Source organism: Eumetopias jubatus, unplaced genomic scaffold, assembly GCF_037043125.1.
Source record: "Eumetopias jubatus isolate StellerSeaLion01/CBP00866 unplaced genomic scaffold, mEumJub1_p1.0 scaffold_2, whole genome shotgun sequence".
NCBI lineage: Eukaryota > Metazoa > Chordata > Mammalia > Carnivora > Otariidae > Eumetopias > Eumetopias jubatus.
In genome coordinates this window covers 199,031,135-199,048,516 of record NW_028274808.1, presented here as the reverse complement: position 1 = coordinate 199,048,516, position 17,382 = coordinate 199,031,135, and the positions used below count along the sequence as shown (strand labels likewise).

The window sequence follows — 17,382 nt, the reverse complement described above, 5'->3', positions numbered from 1 at the left end:
TGGCTCATTTGCTTACTCAGGAAAATTTGACTTTCATTCAAAATCAGAACAAACACAGTGACTTGGAAATTCTTTGTAATGTTTGCTTTCTGTATGTAAAATCTCTAAAAGATTTTACTTATTTATAAGAGAGAGAGCCATGAGAGAGAGAGCAGGAGTAGGGGGAGAGGGAGAAGCACACCCCCACTGAGCAGGAAGCCTGATGTGGGGCTTGGGCCCAGGACCCTGAGATCATTACCTGAGCCAAAGGCAGATGCTTAACCAACTGAGCTACCCAGGCGCCCCTTGTATGAGTCATTTCTTCATCTTGCCACCAGGACAAGGACTGCAGGAGAGCGGGGCCGGGTCCCATTTACCTCCAGCTCTGCTTGCGCCGCAGCATGGTGGCTGGTGTCCAGTAGACACGCGTTAATTATCATTTTAGAAGGGGATAGAGGACATTAGCCCTCACTGGGTCCCTACCGTGTATTACACACCAGGCTTGTTACTTTTTCACTTGTAATTTCATGTAATCCTCACAGCTTGAACTCAGAGAACTCCTACATGTGAAGAGTATGAATACCCAGTTTCCAGACAAGGAAATTTAGGATCAATGAATATACGTGATTTGTTCAAGACCATACAGTAGGGAGGAAAAGGCAAGAATGGTAACAGCTTCTTTGGATTCAAATGCAGTCTTTTCTCAACAATACTACTTCGGTGGTGTGGCCGCAAAGCTGAGGCAAGTCTACCTCGCGGATCAGAGAAGGTTGTGTCGGGAAGCGGAAGCCTGCTCCCGAGCCGGGGTCCAGGGAGGCGGCAGGACACAGAGCTCAGCTGCCACTCACTCGGCCATGTCCTTGTATGACTGCACGGTAACCGTAGTGTCTCTGTGCTGCCGACGCAGCGTTCCTGAGAGGCTGTCGTGGTGGGGCCATGCGCTGGGATAACCGTGAGGCCTCGAGTGCTTAGAGCAGGGTCTCGCGGATCGATGCTCTGCGTGAGAGCTGGCTGCTACCATATAGAGCAACCTTCACGTTCCCCGAATCCCTGGGGATCTTGTGAAAACGAACCTTCTGATCCGCTAGGTCTGCGTGGGGCCGTAAGTGCTGCGTTTTCAACAAGATCACTGTAGAAAATTGGGGGGGGGAAGCCCTAAAAGTACATAAAAGTCATCTACGTTTCCTTCTTTCTGGGACAGCCACCAACTTCCTTCACCTGTGCTGAGCCGGGGCAGGGCCACGGGCCTCTAGTCCAAATGGAGATGTGCTGAGTGCCCTGTGTACACTGGTTCGCAAGGCTGGGGATGAGGAAAAGGAGACCTTCGCTATTTATCTGTTGTTTTATACATTTAATCTGTCTGCAATTGAGAGTATATTAAATGTATGATTTTTATATGCTGTTTTTATCTTTTTAACATTATTTGTTATGTATTTTTCCCTCTTTATAAGCTTCTTTTTAATTATTTTCCTTTTTTTTTTTTTAACTTATCCTGTTACAGAAACTGACTTGATTGGCTTTCATTTTTCCATGCATTATTTGTTTTTGTATTGTTATTTTTTAAACTTTTTTTAAAATTGTTTTTAAGATTTTATTTATTTATTTGAGAGAGAGTTCATGAGCAAGAGGGAGGAACAGAGGGGAGAGAGAGAAGCAAGCTCCTCGCTAAGTGGGGAGCCCGATGCGGGGCCCGATCCCAGGACCCGGGGATCATGACCTGAGCCAAAGGCAGACGCTTAACCACTGACCCACCCAGGTGCCCCGTTGTTTTAAATACAATGCAAAACTGTAGCCCAGAAGTGTTGGTGCACAACATGAATCCTCACCAACATCGTCTGTCTGAAAGAGAAAGAGCGGGGTGAGCGGACGGCAGTTCGTTCGTTTCTGGGTTTTATCTTCTGGCTCGCCGTGCTTTCCCTCCTCAGCTTGCCCGAGCCTACGGCCCTCCCACCGTCTCAGCGCGCTGCGTCCCATAGCGCACGTTGGGAAAGGGGTTTCCAGGCTGCAGACGTCTGGGGGCAGCCAGCAGAGTGGGGAGGCTTCTGTGAACTTCATGGACCCTCCGGTGCCTCGTCAAGTGCCATGTACCTGGTCTGGACTGAGACGCACGTCCCATACAGTCTAGGCTAGGTGCAGGGACTGTCACTCTCAGTGCCAATCTCAGATGAAGCACACTCCTCAAATAGCCAATATTTTCTACCATTTTTGACCACTGAATAGTTAATCCTTTTCCATTGATTTTTTTCCTCAAATACGGTTTGCTGTTCCTCCATTTGTTTGTGTTCCTTTCTCTCTCCCCTGTCCTCGTCTCTCGCTGTGCCCGGCTTATGCCCTGTCCCTGCCTTTGGTTGCAACATGGCAGAGTGTCCTGGTTTAAGGAACATGAGAAGCCCTCCTACTGATGGTACTTGGTTAGCAAAAATATCGGCTTTAAATATTTGAATATTTAAATACTTAAATATTTGAAGTTTAAACAAATAATTTTTGGGTAGGAATCTGACCAATAGGTAATTTCTCCTGACTGGTGCCTAATACATGAGTATCTAGAGAGTTTCCTGTCCCCTAAACTCCTGGGGTTCCGACATGGGGCCAGGGGCTACATTCCTTGAGTATGGGTCTCCGCACTGTAGCCTGCTTCTTTTCTGCATATACCTGTGGCAGTTAGCGATTTCCAGTTTTTGTTTCCTTAAAGTGGAGTGAAACGTAGACACTCATGACCCCGCCTGAGTTTGGAGCCCCTGAAGCTTTGAGTGCTGTGCTGTTCTTTCCTAGTTGATGTGCCCACCCTGATTGGATTTTCTTTTCTTCCTTCATGGTTTGTCTTGACCAAAGCTTTCTTTTTTTTTTTTAAGATTTTATTTATGTATTTGAGAGAGAGAGAGAGCACATGCATGCACAAGAGAGAGCATGAGCAGGGGGAGAGGCAGAGGGAGAAGGAGAAGCAGACTCCCCACTGAGCAGGGAGCCAGACATGGGACTCGATCCTAGGACCCCGGGATCATGACCTGAGCCGAAGGCAGATGCTTAACCAACTGAGCCACCCAGGCGCCCCTTTTTTCTTTAAAAAATATTTTATTTTTGTGTAATTTCTATACTTAACATGGGGCTTGAACTCACGACCCCGAGATGAAGAGTCACCCGCTTTACTGACTGAGCCAGCCAGGCGCCCCTTGACTGAAGCTTTCTAAAGAGAGTCATCTCAGAGAGTTATCGCCTCTCCTTTTGCACTCATTATTTCACTGGTTTATTTATGTAATAGCTAATTGAGTTAACGTAAATAACTATAATAATAAGTACAAGCATTTACAGAACAAGGCTGACTCTTGGTAAACGTGCAGCTCAGCTGAGGGGACTCTTAATACAGGGCACTCTGGAGGGGAGCCTGTCATTGACCATGAATGTTTAGCATTTTACAGACATCTGTCAGGGCTTTTGCAGAGGGAACGAAGAACATCTGTCACTTTAGCAAGTCAGGGAAGCGGAGACTGGTTACGATGGTTCTACTGTAGTTTCCTGATAGTTTTCAGTGAATTCACTATTCAGCAAGTAAGGCGGTCATTGGGTAGATTCACTCTGCCCCTGGTGAATTGGCTGTGGCCGGTCAGTCCTTTGCTGTCGGCAGGTTGACTTTCAGGAGAATTCACACGTGCTGGGCCAGAGATGGCATGACCAGGTGGGGAGGGTACACGAAGGAAGATGCGGGTGGCCGGGAGCTGGGCACGCCACGGCTCTGTGCTGGGGAATGGGATTCGGGCAGGGTCTGCCAATGAGGCTGCCACGCTGCAGGGGCCAGCCACGAGGGGCCCGCGGGCATCCCCAACACCACTGAGGATGGCTGAAGGACGAGTTTCAGTGTAAGATGAATGACATTCCCACCAGGTCTTCTCCATTTGAACTGCTCTTCCCTGCTGCTTCTTCTGTGGCCCGGGACAGAATGCGGGCTGCCTCCTCTCACACCGAATGGTGCTGCAGACTCTAGGAGATGAGTTATCTTTGACCTTTTTAGCCCTTCTAGTGCCCAGCAGGGCTTCCTGCAACTACCACTAACCATCTTCTGCCATCCCTCCTCCCCGAGGGATCTCTAAGATATGTTCGTCTTGGTAACGGAGACTTTACACCCACTGACCTAACAGCAGGGCCTCACTTTCACATTCTTTTAATTCAACTAAATGTTCACCTGTTGGAGATGGTGTTTGTTTCTATGCTGCTTTGTGTTCCTGGAGCTGTGCAGTGGAAAACGCTGACGGCTTGTCAAGGGTGGGGGGCATGTCCAAACGTCAGTCTTGTGACGTTGACGATGCCTCCGTGCACGGAGGGCACATTGGAGTGTTTCTTCTCTGTCCGGGCCTGGGAGTGAACGCGGTGACAGCCGAGGGTGTCCCATGAGACCCGGTGGCCCTTCAGCGTGGCCAACCTTTTCAAATGCTCACAAGAGTGTGGGGTTATGGGCTGTGTGTGCGTGCAGAACTTCTCCCGAATCCTGGAAATGGCAGGTGTGGTACACGACGTGTTTGACCTTCTGCTTGAGCTCCCTCGCTTTCCGACAGGAGACTGGAATAGGCCCAGATATGCGTGCGTTTAGTCAAAGCCTGTCGGGAAGAGGTTTGTTTCGTTCCACGCCGAGAGTGCGCAGCTATCCTGCTGCTGTACCCTGTGTGGAGTGCGGGTGTGGAGCGTGTGTGAGTAGCGGCCACCTCCCTAGGGAACGGATCCCGTCCGTGTGGACGTTGCTGCTGGCTGGTGCCCATGCTCAGGCGGTGGTTTCCCAGGGGGCCAGAGCCACACCCCCTGTGGTGCCTCCTTCCTCCCCCCCCTCTCAGAACAGCACTGAGCCCAGGCCAGGGGTCTCTCAGATCTTTACGGTTGAGAGAAGAGAGCAAGGTGGACTCCTTCTGGGGCTCTGCTAACCCAGTCGAGGCATTTAGAAATATTTTTATTTGATCATTTAATGGCAGGGCATCTATATGGTGTTCGGATGGGGTGTGGGAGAGCAGCTAAGCTCTTTGATATTTTAGGGCCAGAGTTTATATAAATGTGATCGCTTATTATGTCAGCAGATGATAATGAAGGTTTTTTTTTTTTAATTGTGGTAAGATATTCATAACATAAGCTTTACCATCTTAACCACTGCCAGGTGTCCAGTTGGGTGGCAGTAAGTGCTTCAGAGTGTCGTGCAGCCACCCCCACCCTTCGTTTCCAGAACTTTTCCATCTTCCCCAGCTGAAACTCCGTCCCCATGAGCACTACCCCCTCCTCCGCCCGCCCCCACTCTGCTTCCTGCCTCTGTCTCTGGAACTGTGAGCATGTGGGCCCCCCCGTCGCCTGCTGCCTGCCCTGAGACCTAAAGCACTTTCACAGCAACTGCATTCTGTCGGACAGATGAGATTATGAGGCTCTTTGAGACTATATGACAAAATGAAGTATTTTTCCAGTGGCGGAGTTGAGACAAAAGCCCAAGATTTTAAAACAAGAGAACCGTTTGTTTCCTGGTGAAATTAGACGTGATCCTTTGAGTGAACGTGAATCATGTGTTCTTTTTTTTCTCCTCTTGTCTTTTGGAGGAGTTCAGTCTCATGTGTAATTCCTGCGGCATCTTTTAAATTTTTAATCTGTGGCTGCAGTCCAGATACGTATCCTGTTTACACTCCCGTTGGACCGTTGGCCTTCCCTGTGGATGGCTTCCTGCTGGTGGAGGCGGGGAGACGACCCAGCCCCATAGGGCTTCCACTCTCTGCATGCGTGAATGAAGCCAGAGGGAGCTTCACAGCATGGTTAGGTGCCTGCTGTTTACTCACGTGCTGTGTGGAATGCAAGTTCAGTAGGGAGCAGAGGGGAGCAGGGTGATTTGGATAAAAACTTTTATTTTGCCAGGAAAAGTACTCAAAATTCGTGCTGTTAGGATTGAGCCCCTTTTGCAGCTGAGACTGTAAAATTCTGTTCCCCACTTCTCGGGCTCGCTCAGCGGCGTGGCCACCATCTTAAAGATGCCCCGCCCCATAGGAGGCTTGGATTCCCGCATGGGCGCCCTGCCGTGCTTCCAAAGTACTTGTGTCGGTTATGGAAGTTCAGTCACTGTAACCAGAACAACAGTCTGGAGGCCCACCGTATAGACAGAATTCAAGTCAGAAAGCGATTCGATTCTGGGCTGATATTTTCCTCTGCTGGAATCAGGGCTCTTAGTTCATTGGTGATTCCGGTGCAGAGGCTGCGTGATGGGAACAGGTTGGGGAGCAGCAGAGGAACAGATGCCCGTGGTGACGGAGTGGGAGCCGTGCCGCTTTCCTGAAGAGAAGGAGGGAATGACAGTGTTTGTCATGCAAGTGCTCAGGTTGGACCCAGTGGGCTCAGTGGGCTGGTTGGTTCCTGTAGCAGGTGCAGCAGGTGCAGCAGCAGACACGGCAGCAGGCATAGCAGGTGCAGCAGCAGGTGCAGCAGGCATAGCAGCAGACGCAGCAGGTACAGCAGACGTCGCAGCAGGCGCAGCAGCAGGGATAGCAGCAGACGCAGCAGGTGCAGCAGCAGACACAGCAGGGGACGCAGCAGGTGCAGCAGGCGCAGCAACAGGTGCAGCAGGTGCAGCAGCAGGCGCACCAGATGTAGCAGCAGGCATAGCAGCAGGGATAGCAGCAGATGCAGCAGGTGCAGCAGCAGGCACAGCAGGAGATGCAACAGGTGCAGCAGGCATAGCAGCAGGTGCAGCAGCAGGCACAGCAGATGTAGCAGCAGGCGCAGCAGCAGGCGCAGCAGCAGGGATAGCAGACGCAGCAGGCGCAGCAGCAGGGATAGCAGCAGGCGCAGCAGGAGGGATAGCAGCAGATGCAGCAGGAGCAGCAGCAGGGATAGCAGCAGACACAGCAGGTGCAGCAGCAGGCGCAGCAGGTGCAGCAGCAGGCGCAGCAGGTGCAGCAGGCGCAGCAGATATAGCAGCAGGCACAGCAGTGGATGCAGCAGGCGCAGCAGGCGCAGCAGCAGGCACAGCAGATGTAGCAGCTGGCGCAGCAACAGGCGTAGCAGCAGACATAGTAGGTGCAGGAGACATAGCAGCAGGTGCAGCAGACATAGCAGGTGTAGGAGCAGGTGCAGCAGCAGACACAGGTGCAGCAGCAGGTGTGGCAGGTGCAGCAGCAGGCACAGCAGATGTAGCAGCAGGCACAGCAGCAGGCATAGCAGCAGACACAGCAGGTGCAGCAGACATAGCAGCAGGTGTAGGAGCAGGTGCAGCAGCAGACACAGCAGGTGCAGCAGCCGGCGCAGCAGCAGTATGTATGCTGCAGGATACAGTCGTGGCACAGAAATGCGGTGCGTGCTGTTCCCCGGCCTCCAGCTCAGCGCCCAGGCCACTCTGGCAGACTTCCAGCTCCTCCACCAGTCAGCTCTGCACACGTGTGACGCTGTTGGGGCCTCTCACCTCCTGAGCCTCCGTTCCCTCCTTTGTAAAATCAATCAAAATGCCAACATCTCAGTGTTAATTTCTGAACAGGAGAAAAATCTCCATAAAGTATCCCAGAGCGGCGTCTGCCACATGGCAGGCAAACAGTAAACGCTAGGCATCGTTGTTCTTTTGCTCAAATAGTCGTAATAACAATGATAATCATGTTTCTACCATATATTTATATAATTATATAAACATAACAGTTATTATTATTATATTATTATAATATTATTATTATTATCAGTGGGAAAATATGTCTCTGTCCGGCTTCTCCTTAAATTGGCAAAGGCAAATACCAATGGGGTTTTCTTTCCGAAAAGATGGGAGTTCAGTTACGGCCAATGCAATACACCTGTAGGTTGTGTTCCTACCCAGTTGTAGGTGCGGGCTTCTCTAGTGAGACGTGGACCCCTGGCAGGAGAAGCTTCCCTTAGGGCAGGTAAGAGTCCCTAAACTACAGAGTTACTTCCACTGACGGCCGAATCTGCAGAAGTGTTTCAGTGCATTTGACCTTGCCTAGTGACTGGCACTGTGCCGTTCCCATCTTTTATGTCTAGGGCACAGCCGGGCCACCAGCAGTCCTTCCTCGGGAAGGATGGTTTCCCACGTTTCTTCTCCGGTCTCCTCAGAGGCTGTGGTGGTTGGAGTGTTTTGTGGGAGCCAGTGCAGGAAACAGGGGTGACAGGAGCAGTACAGCAGTCAGGCTCCATGCGCAGGCTCAGTGTCTTCTGGTGTTGAGGGGGAGTCGCCCAGTCCAGCGGGAGTGGTGCCACGCTGGTGTGCGGTGTCATCGGGAGAAGGGACACTGCAGCACCTGCCCTGGCCAATGGCGATCATGTCATTACCGTTTAACGAGGCCCCAACATCAGCTCTCGCTAAGGTCTCAAGACTGGTCAAGTTGGCATTGTGGCCTGCTGAGCTGCAACTTGATAAGAAGAGCAGAGCGAGAATCTCAGAGCTGGGATGGACATCAGAGGCGCCCTCATTCACGAGTGAGGACATCGGGGCCCAGAGTTACGGGGAGGTCACTCCGCCCAGGACGGCGCTGGCCCCGCACGCAGTGTGTGGGGGGAGTCAAGCTTCACCTCTTCATGCTACACTCATGCTTCCTGCCTGTCCTCTGCTTTCTCTGGTTTTCCATGATCCCCTTTGGAAATCTGTCTTCCCTGCTTTGTACTTTTAAAAATCCCTGTTAATGGTGATTTCAGTGAATTCTTACCTATTGGAAAGGCTCTGAAAGAAGTTCCTCCCCTGGAAGAAATGGGTACTAACAGTTCGGGGACCTTTTTTCAGCCTGCCCCCCACTTCCCTTTAATAAGCTGCAATTCCTCTGCTTAAGTGTCTAAAACCCAGAATTTCAAGGGTAGGTGGTATTTGGGAGTGGAGTGTGGGTCTCCTTTGGAGAGAGAAGGTGTTCCTCTATAAGAATTCATTTTTGAGGGATGCCTGGGTGGCTCAGTCGTAAAGCATCTGCCTTCGGCTCACGTCATGATCCCAGGGTCCTGGGATCGAGTCCTGCATCGCAGGGAGTCTGCTTCTCCCTCTGCCTGCCGTTCCCCCCTGCTTGTGCACATGCACTCTGTCTCTCTCTCTCTGTGGCAAATGAATAAAAATTAAAATCTATTTAAAAAAAGAATTCATTTTTGAGGGATATTACTTCAAAGCAAAAATAGTTTAATTTTTTTCTGATATTAAAAATGACAAATTTTTAAATTTTAAAAATGACAAGTATTATGCAGGAGAGCCAAGCCATAGGGTTATGCAACCTCTTGTTAATGTTTTGCTGGATGACCTCCTGCCTTTGAGCCTAAACACACACATATCAAGGGCTCCTAGCGTACCCATTTTCTCTCACTTAACGGTGTCTTGGTGGAGGGTCTTCCCGCAAACGACGACAGTGCGGAAGCTCTGTCCTTTCCAACGTCTGCACGTGAAGGAATCCGCACACCTTCTTCGCTTGGTGAAGATGTAGATTGTTTTTAGATTTTGCTAAACCATCTTTTATTGAACATCTGTGTACGTTTTTGCTCACCTGACCAGTTGACCTCTTGGCATGTGTTTCTAGAAGTAGACTTACTGGATCTAAGGGCGTACCCGTTGAAAAGCTGCCCCAAACGCACGGCCACCAGCAGGGTCCCAAAGCCAATCCGCTAGGAAGCAGGCGCCTCCCCCGGTGCACCTTTGCGTTTCCCGTAGCCCTAGGAAGGGGGTCTGTGCTATTTCACAGACATTTGTCTGGTTCAGCAATTCGTAGTGCTTTCCCAGGACAGGAATAATTGGACTGTTTTCGACATACCAGGAGGAAGTTGAAGCACTCTCTGTTTCATGAATAAAGACGCTCAGTGAATCGAGCTGCTCTTTTCCAAAAGCAACAAGCAGAGATTTTAACCCGGGCACGGCCTCCTGTTCAGACCTTGCCTGGGGCTGAGCACCGTGTATCAGGTTCCGTTTTAAGCACTGCCTCTTCGGGAGGATATGAAGGAGCTGGGTACCGTCCAGAGTTCGACCACAGAAGGACGATAGTTAGGAAGGCAGCCTGGTGGAAGGCGTGCGAGGGGCCGGGGTTATTTAGCCCGGGGCGCAGGCTTGGGGGCGGAGGGGAGATAACTGGGCTCCAGCAGATGGAGGAAGATTGTGTAAATGACCCTTCATCTGGCGGGAGGAAGGAGTGGGTTGGATGCACAGAGGGTGGTTAGTCATTCACAAAGGGCTTCTTGGATTCGGAGCTGAGTTGTTTCACATCCTAGCGAGTTTATGTGGGTATAAATCCTTCTGATTTCTTTGGAACAGTGTTCTGCTTGGAAACTGAACTTGGTAGATCTTCAGTTTGGGGTTGCTGTTCTGTTCCCTTCTCAGTGACGTCTTTCCAATTTGTGCATAGAACATAGGTTGTGTGAGCTAGTTACAAAAGGAAGGAGGCAAATCTGAACAGAAAGATGGCTGTAGTGGACAGACCTGGTGCTGGAGAAGCCGGCTCTGTCATCTACTAGCCCCCGATTTCGAGGAGGCTGTTGCAGACCCCGAGCCTCACACTCGGTGTCTGTGGCATATGAGGTAAGGTGATGTCTACCATGCAGGATTCCTGAGAGGGGTGCCTGACGCCACCTGGGGCCAGTGCAGAAGTGCTTAGTACAGTGCCAGGCAGGCAGGTAGGAGGTGTTTGGCAAATGCTGGCTTTCCTTGCCCTTCCCTTCTAACCCTGCTGTTAGCATGAGGGCCAGTGAGTGATAGGAGCAGCAGGCTCCTAGGTGTCCATGGGACGAGAGGTCAGTGTGCACTAGTGAGAGGAGAGGGGGCTTCACATTTGGACAGTCCTGCTGACTCTTGTGTGTTCTCAGTCATGGCTTCCAAACCCGAGTGTCTCAGTCCCAGAGTCCAACAGGAAACCGTGATGGGATTGGTTTTTGCCACAAGCAGATTCCTTCTCGACACAAGTTTCTTTTAGAGAGTAGCTCAGAGGGGATTTTCTTTTTAAGTTTTGAAAAGTTTCCCTGGCTACTTTGGGAGTATAGTGAGATCGTGGACAAGCCACATTCCTTTGTCCAGCCGCTGCTCACGTGGTGCGACAGCGGGGAATCTGGACGGTTCCCATACCCCGGAGCCCCCGTGCAGGGGTGTGGGTCCAGGGGATGCGGGAGGGTCAGCAGGATGGGGGACAGAGGAGGGAGACCACCATCTCAGCTCTGGGCAGGACCCGAGAGAGGGCTGTGAGTTAGCCCCTGCCCCAGAAGCGGCCATGCGGGGCGCTCATGGCTGTTGGCCAGCGATGAACCGGTGTGGACTGAGTGGCATGTGGCCGCAGCCGGGCTAGGGGTGGGCGTGGGCAAGAGCGCGGAGGAGACCAGCCAGGAACGGAACTCAGGACCTCTCCGTAGGTCAGTGCTCTCTTTTGCCGTGGACTTTACAAAGGAAAATGGATAAAGCTGGTCAGCACCTGCTAGTTCAAACTACAGAATTTTCTAGTCATGGCTCTGATCTCTGTGGCGTTTCTTCCTTCTCCTCCTCAGCCACCTGACAGTGGGCCGCCACCGCTGCCGACGTCATCTCTCCCGGAAGGTTACTACGAGGAAGCTGTGCCGCTGAGCCCTGGGAAAGCTCCAGAATACATCACGTCAAGTAAGTGTCAGGTCTGCCTGGCCCCCGCTGGCCTCTTGAAGTGCGGGCCTGTGTGGAGGGGAATCGGGGTGGTACCAAACACCGGGGATGTGTGGAGCTCGGGCAGTGCTGACCCCGAAGGGGTGAACAGAGAAAGGGCTCCGAAAGCCCGCAGTGCCTTTGGAAACTCAGACGGGTGTCCCTCTCTGACACACCGGCTGAGACCTTGTTGCTGTGGGTTGTGCTCCCTCCCGGGTTGTGGGCTGTGAAATGTGTCCCCTTTGGTCACAAGGCAGAGACTTGTGTGGCATGTGTTTGTGGTGCCCCTTGCCTAGGGTGTGGCCCCCCAACGCTGCTTTCCTTGTGCCAAGGAGGCTGAAGGAGGGTACAAAGCCGGCCCGTCTGTCTCCTCTTGCCTTCATATGGGTTGTCCTAGCACCTTCCTGCCGAGCTGGAGTTGTTCTGGCCCAGCCTTTGTCTTCCCTCACAAGCACCTCTGCGGTTTGGTTTTGGGTCACCGGCTTCATTCCTCCCCCAGTGCTCTGTCAGGCGGGGAGCTGTGTCTCCAAATGCAGTGCAGGGAGCGTGTCCGAGTCCCTGTGGACGAGGGAACCTTGCTCTTCTCATAAAAGATAAAATGGAAGGTCGGGGATTGGTCGTTTTAGGCACGAGGCTTCGGGCACATTAATATTCACGGCACGTGGCGGCCCATCGTGTGTCTTCTGATGGAAGCGCACGCCAGCTCCCAGGGCTGTCCTCCTGTTGCCCGCTGTCTCCGCCTCTGTCTTCCCCGGCAGCTGACAGGTGTGTCCCCGGAGGGCCTCCCTGCCAGTGCTTTCTGCATGCAAGCGGGACGGGCACCCCTCGACGACAGGGGCCTGTTTGCTCAGCCTCCGAAGCAGTCGCATTTGGAGAAGGAAAGGGACAGTTCTGGTACAGGGGTTAGGACGTGCTGGGTGTCGAGGTCTTGAGGTCAAGTGTTTTAGTTTCTCTGTTATTTAAAAACCATCCATGGAAAATGCACTCAGGCAATTTCTAAGTGGCCACCATTTCCAGAAGTCAGGGGATTAATAAGAAAACACAAAACCTGAAGTGGCTCGGTGTAATTCGGAACCTCACTGGCTTCCTTTCCTTCTCAGCAGCGAGTTTGGGAAAACAAGCTTTTCCACGAGGGTACGTCCCAGCACCGGGGCTGTCCGGCTCTAGCCTGCTCCCCCTGTCTTTCCGCTCCCATCCACATACTCGCAAAGCTACAGACTGAGAGTAATTTCCTTTGACTTGGGGGCCGGAGGCCATTTTCAGTCTGAGAAGCCTCACCTCGGTGCTGTGCTCTGTCCTGTTCTTCAGAGAAGCCACCCCGTAGTTGCCTACAGGTGGGCAGCTTTTGTTGAACCACGTCCAGAGGAAAGTGTAACGGAAGGATGCAGGCTCGGGGCAGCGAGTCCGTGGGGACAGCACGCCGAGGCTCCCTCAGTCAGACATCTGTGGGTGAGCAGTGGGCGGTGAGGGCCTCGCCGTCCTCCCGAGGAAGAATGCAGGGAACCGACTTCCAGATGGGTTACTCAGGGCCTCGGCAACAGCTCTGTTGAACCCTGTATCAGGTGTGATCCTAGCAGAGGAAGAAGGGTCCATGATAAGAAGACCTAACACAGCTGTGGAAACCGGTAGAGAAGCCTGTGGAGCAGGGCTGGCCGTTGTGGGGAGACGCAGAGCCTCGGTAGAGCTGCACGTGCCTGGCCGGGCCTCAGATGCCGGGGGCGGGGGGTGTGCGGGGGGTACCTGCAGGGGCTGCAGGCCCAGCAGAGGGCCGGCCACCAAGCGACGGCAGGTGTGAGCTGCAGGAGCGCCTGGCACCCGCGCCAACCTTCAGCACGTACTGGCAGCCACTGCCCTCCCGCCTTCAGATTGCTCACAGATCTCTCCTGTGGCCGGCCCTAACCCAGAACCATCCAAGGAAGGGAATTTGGGGAAATGTAATTCCAGCCGTGCCAAGTTGCTCCGGTGTAAAGCCTCCACCGTTTCTCCTGTGTCCATTTGGCAGCCGAGTGCACCTCTCTTAACTGCACTGAATTTCCGAGTAGACGAGCAGAATCACAGCGCAGGTTAACGTGATTCTACTCTCGTCTGTATCATGGAAAACCCCCTAACTGCCTCAGGGGATACGAAGGCCCTTTATCGACTTTGGGGTGACACCCATTCTCTTCCAGCGGAGCCCTACTCTCCCCTTGGAGAGCCTGTAGCTTCAACGTGGAGATCCACGGCCAATTGCAGTTGGGTGGTAGGGAATGGGAGCGGGGAGGAGGGGAACTTGTTTATACCCACGCAGATAACGGAAGGTGCATAACGAGTCCCGTCCTCATTTCTACAACCAGCCAATGGTCATGTCGTGTATTTACAACTTCATGCTCCCATTGCCCTCGGCAAGCACCTTGGCTGATCACCAGGTGAGATGACTCATCTTTCCTTCCTGAAAGGTCTGGCTGCATCGGATGGTTCACTCATGGGGCATGGGAGTACTGAGAGCCACCCCAGGGACCTCCTCCTCCCCACTGGTGTGACCGTGACTGGTCACCGCAGCCGTTGCCGTTAACCCCTTCTTTGCCTGTTGACCCCACTCCCGAGTTAATAGAGTGATGACCACGTCCTTTGGAGGGAAGGTTCTGCCCTTAGAAACTAAGACTTGGGGGCCTGAGGCAGAAATTTTGCCAGTGGGTCCCTGGGGTAACAGTGAGAGGAGTCACTACCATTTTCAGCCCTGGGTTCCCAGACCTGTGAGCCCCGATCTAGGGGAAAGAGCCCCACTGGGGCAGAGCAGATACTGCTAGAAGGTATTCTGGAAGATAGACCCCAGTCTCCCAGGGGTGGCCCGTCAAGCTGGTCCTGGAACTGAATATTGAAAAGGCATTCCACTGGTCTGTTGGGTCAGCTGCTTCCGGTGATGGGGACGTGGCAAGACCTGTGACTCTCATGAGCACGACCCGGAGCGTGGACTTCATTTGCTGTAACGTGAGTTCTCTGATCAGAAGCCGTGCTGTGGGATCCCACGCTGGCAAATAGGCATTCTGCAAGACTGTGGATGGTGCTTTTGGCAGGAACATTATGACAGGGATGGTGAATGCCCTGCTGCCCCTCCCATGACGGAGGTGGTGCAGTTACTAGGTGGCGGGCTGACACCCCAGGGGACAATGTCGTGTGCAGGCAGGACACTGAGAAGGGCCAGGAGTCAGACTAATTCTGCAGTTCCTGCTTGCTGCCAGTTCCCCCCAGTCTTGACCATCCAACCAAACCATCAGGCCACGTGGAGGAGTCTGTGCTGGGAGAAGGAGCCCATGTAGCAGGCACGGGGGCACATGCACTTGAACCACTAGCTCGCACCTGTTACTTACAGCGTATGGGCCCGACGGATGCAGACTGCTTAGATGCTCTGCGGTGGGCCAGGTGACCGAGAGTCCGCGTTGGGCAGCTGAGGCGCCCATGACCAAGCATTTAGACACTCCTGGGTGTCAGAGAGCCAAAAGCCGTTTCTAAGGGTAAAATAATTGTTTCCGGAGGTTTATGTAACCGTGCTTTGAAATCCTGAAGCTCTGTGCTGAGCTTCCCCCAAGGAGCCTGCTGCCCTGGGCTTCTGATACCGTTGAGAACAGGGTGTGATCAGAGATGCGGAGCCACTGTGATGTGGAACAGGAGATTTGTTCTAGGGGCTGGACCTCACGCAGTCATGGCAGCTGTTGGAGGCTGAGGGAGCTGCGTCCGCGAGGACAAACTGCACCCCATCTGTCCGTGACCCCCTCAAACACACACGCACACACACCCACACACACCCGACGACACAGAAGGTGCTGGTGCTCAGGGCTGTGGTCCAGGTGCCTGTAGGGATCTGCGCCGCCCAAGGAGGGGGGCCCAGCGGCAGGGCGGCCGATGCACCACGACACATGCCTGAGCCCCAGCAGCGCCCAGCGCCCCCCAGAGACCTTCGGGCGTGGCAGCTGCCACTGTCCAGTCTCTCCCTCCACGGCGCTCCCTGCCGCTGACCTCAGCTGGCCACACCGGCCAGGGAATTCTGGGCAGCCACTTCCAGCCAGGCTGGGTCGGCGGCACCGTCACTGCAGATCTTGTTGGGGCTTTGGGTTCTGACCTACATTTCATGTTATTTTCAGTTTTCTGATTGCCCTCTCCCCTCAGCCTCTCCCTCCTCAAGGTCAGTTGACTGAAATGCAAGTTGTGATTTCGTGGGGAAGGGTATATGTCTAAAATACACATTGTAGCGTTTTATAGTTGAAAGTCATCATTTACTGGAATGTTCTTCAGTTCCACCAGCACCGCCCGCAGAAAAGTGTCTGGCGTGAAGAACGTTTCCTCACCAGCGACATCCCATAAACACACAGATCCACACAGATCTCTTGCTGGCTCTTTGCTTTGCCTCCTTGTTCTGTAGGAAGTGTAGCCACATCTACACGGGACATACCAGGGGCTCTGTCAGCCGCCCTCCTCCTCGGCGGAGACGTTCCAGGACCCCCAGTGGATGCCAGAAGCTGTGCGCAGTGCCCAACCCCCGTGTGCCGTGTTTCTCCCTATTCACACGCCTTGTGATGAAGTAGAATTTCTAAGTGAGGCACGGGAGGCTATGGGCCACAGTAGAACACGTGTAATGATGCACTGTCACAAAAGTAGCAGAGTCGAGGGATGCACTGGTGGCCTCGCTCGCTCAGAACGTCTTACTGTCCCGCACTCACCCTTCTTCCTGCGATGATGTAACATGGTAAAGGGCCCGCTTGAGGAGATGCCAGGGCTGAGTGGCGTGGGCGTGTGACGCAATGTCAGGGTACCGCTGACGTCCTGATGTTACGTTAGCAAGAGGATCTCCTGTTTCTGGAGACCCGTTGAGTGCAAGTAACTGAATCCGTGGAAAGTGGAACCGCGGATAAGGCAGGACCACCGTACTGACGTGCGCTCGTCTCTGGCTGAGAGGACCCTCGAGAGTGTGGGTGTCAAAGGCCTTTGTGAAGGTGAAGCAGGCCTGGTCTTTTCACAACTTTATCGGTGGCCCCTGGCATCGAAGTATGGCTGGCCCTGGAGCACCACGGGGTCAGGGGCACTGACGCCCCGCACAGTCAGAAATCCGTGTGTCACTTGGACTCTGCAAAATCCTAGCTACTAATTGCCTCCTGCCGACTGGAAGCTTACTGATGACACAGACAGTCCGTTGACACGTCCTTTATATGTCCTGTGTATCCTGCACTGTGTTCTTACAGTAAAACAAACTAGAGAAACGAAAATGTTATTAAGGCAGTTAAATACTGTCCTGTATTTATTGAAAAGAAATCTGCTTCTAAGTGGACCCATGCAGTTGAAACCTGTGTTCCAGGCCAGCTGTGTAAGCGTGAAAAAGATTGCCCAATGCGTAATAAGCCCTCAATAAATACATGCTGAATGAATGAGGTCAAAGGTATTTCTCCCATTTACAACTGTTCATTAATGCTTTTGCTCATCTGTTCGCTAAATGTTTACTGGATTCAATGTTCTAGAAAGTAAGCTAAGCACCGAGGGATTCACGGTCCTTCAAAACCTTCCTAAAATGAAAATCTGAGTTTGTGCGTCGCCCATCTGAGACCTTAGATGGGTCTCCGAGCAGCATGCGCTCTTGAAGTCTGGCCGCCCACCTCTTCCCACCATGTGAGCTACATTCTAGCCATGCTAAACTTTTAAAACCCTTTTATTGTGAAACATAATGTATTTACCAAAAAGTACTCAAAATATGAACATAGACTTACTCACTTATAACATGGAGTATCTATGTAAGCACCATCTGGTCAGGAATAGAAAACGTCTGCCCTGGAAGCCCCCCGTGGGCTGCTTCCTTGTCACAGTCCCCTCCC

The 17,382-nt window shown here is 52.7% G+C and overlaps 1 protein-coding gene across 1 annotated transcript in view; it reads left to right on the top strand.

Moving 5' to 3' along the window:
- AFAP1 (actin filament associated protein 1) overlaps positions 1-17,382 on the top strand; it is an 82,421-nt gene that overhangs the window by 8,996 nt on the left and 56,043 nt on the right. Inside the window, exon 4 of the mRNA XM_028088788.2 lies at positions 11,419-11,527. Within this exon, the coding sequence (XP_027944589.1) occupies positions 11,419-11,527 (109 nt within the window). The remainder of the gene's footprint in view (positions 1-11,418; positions 11,528-17,382) is intronic.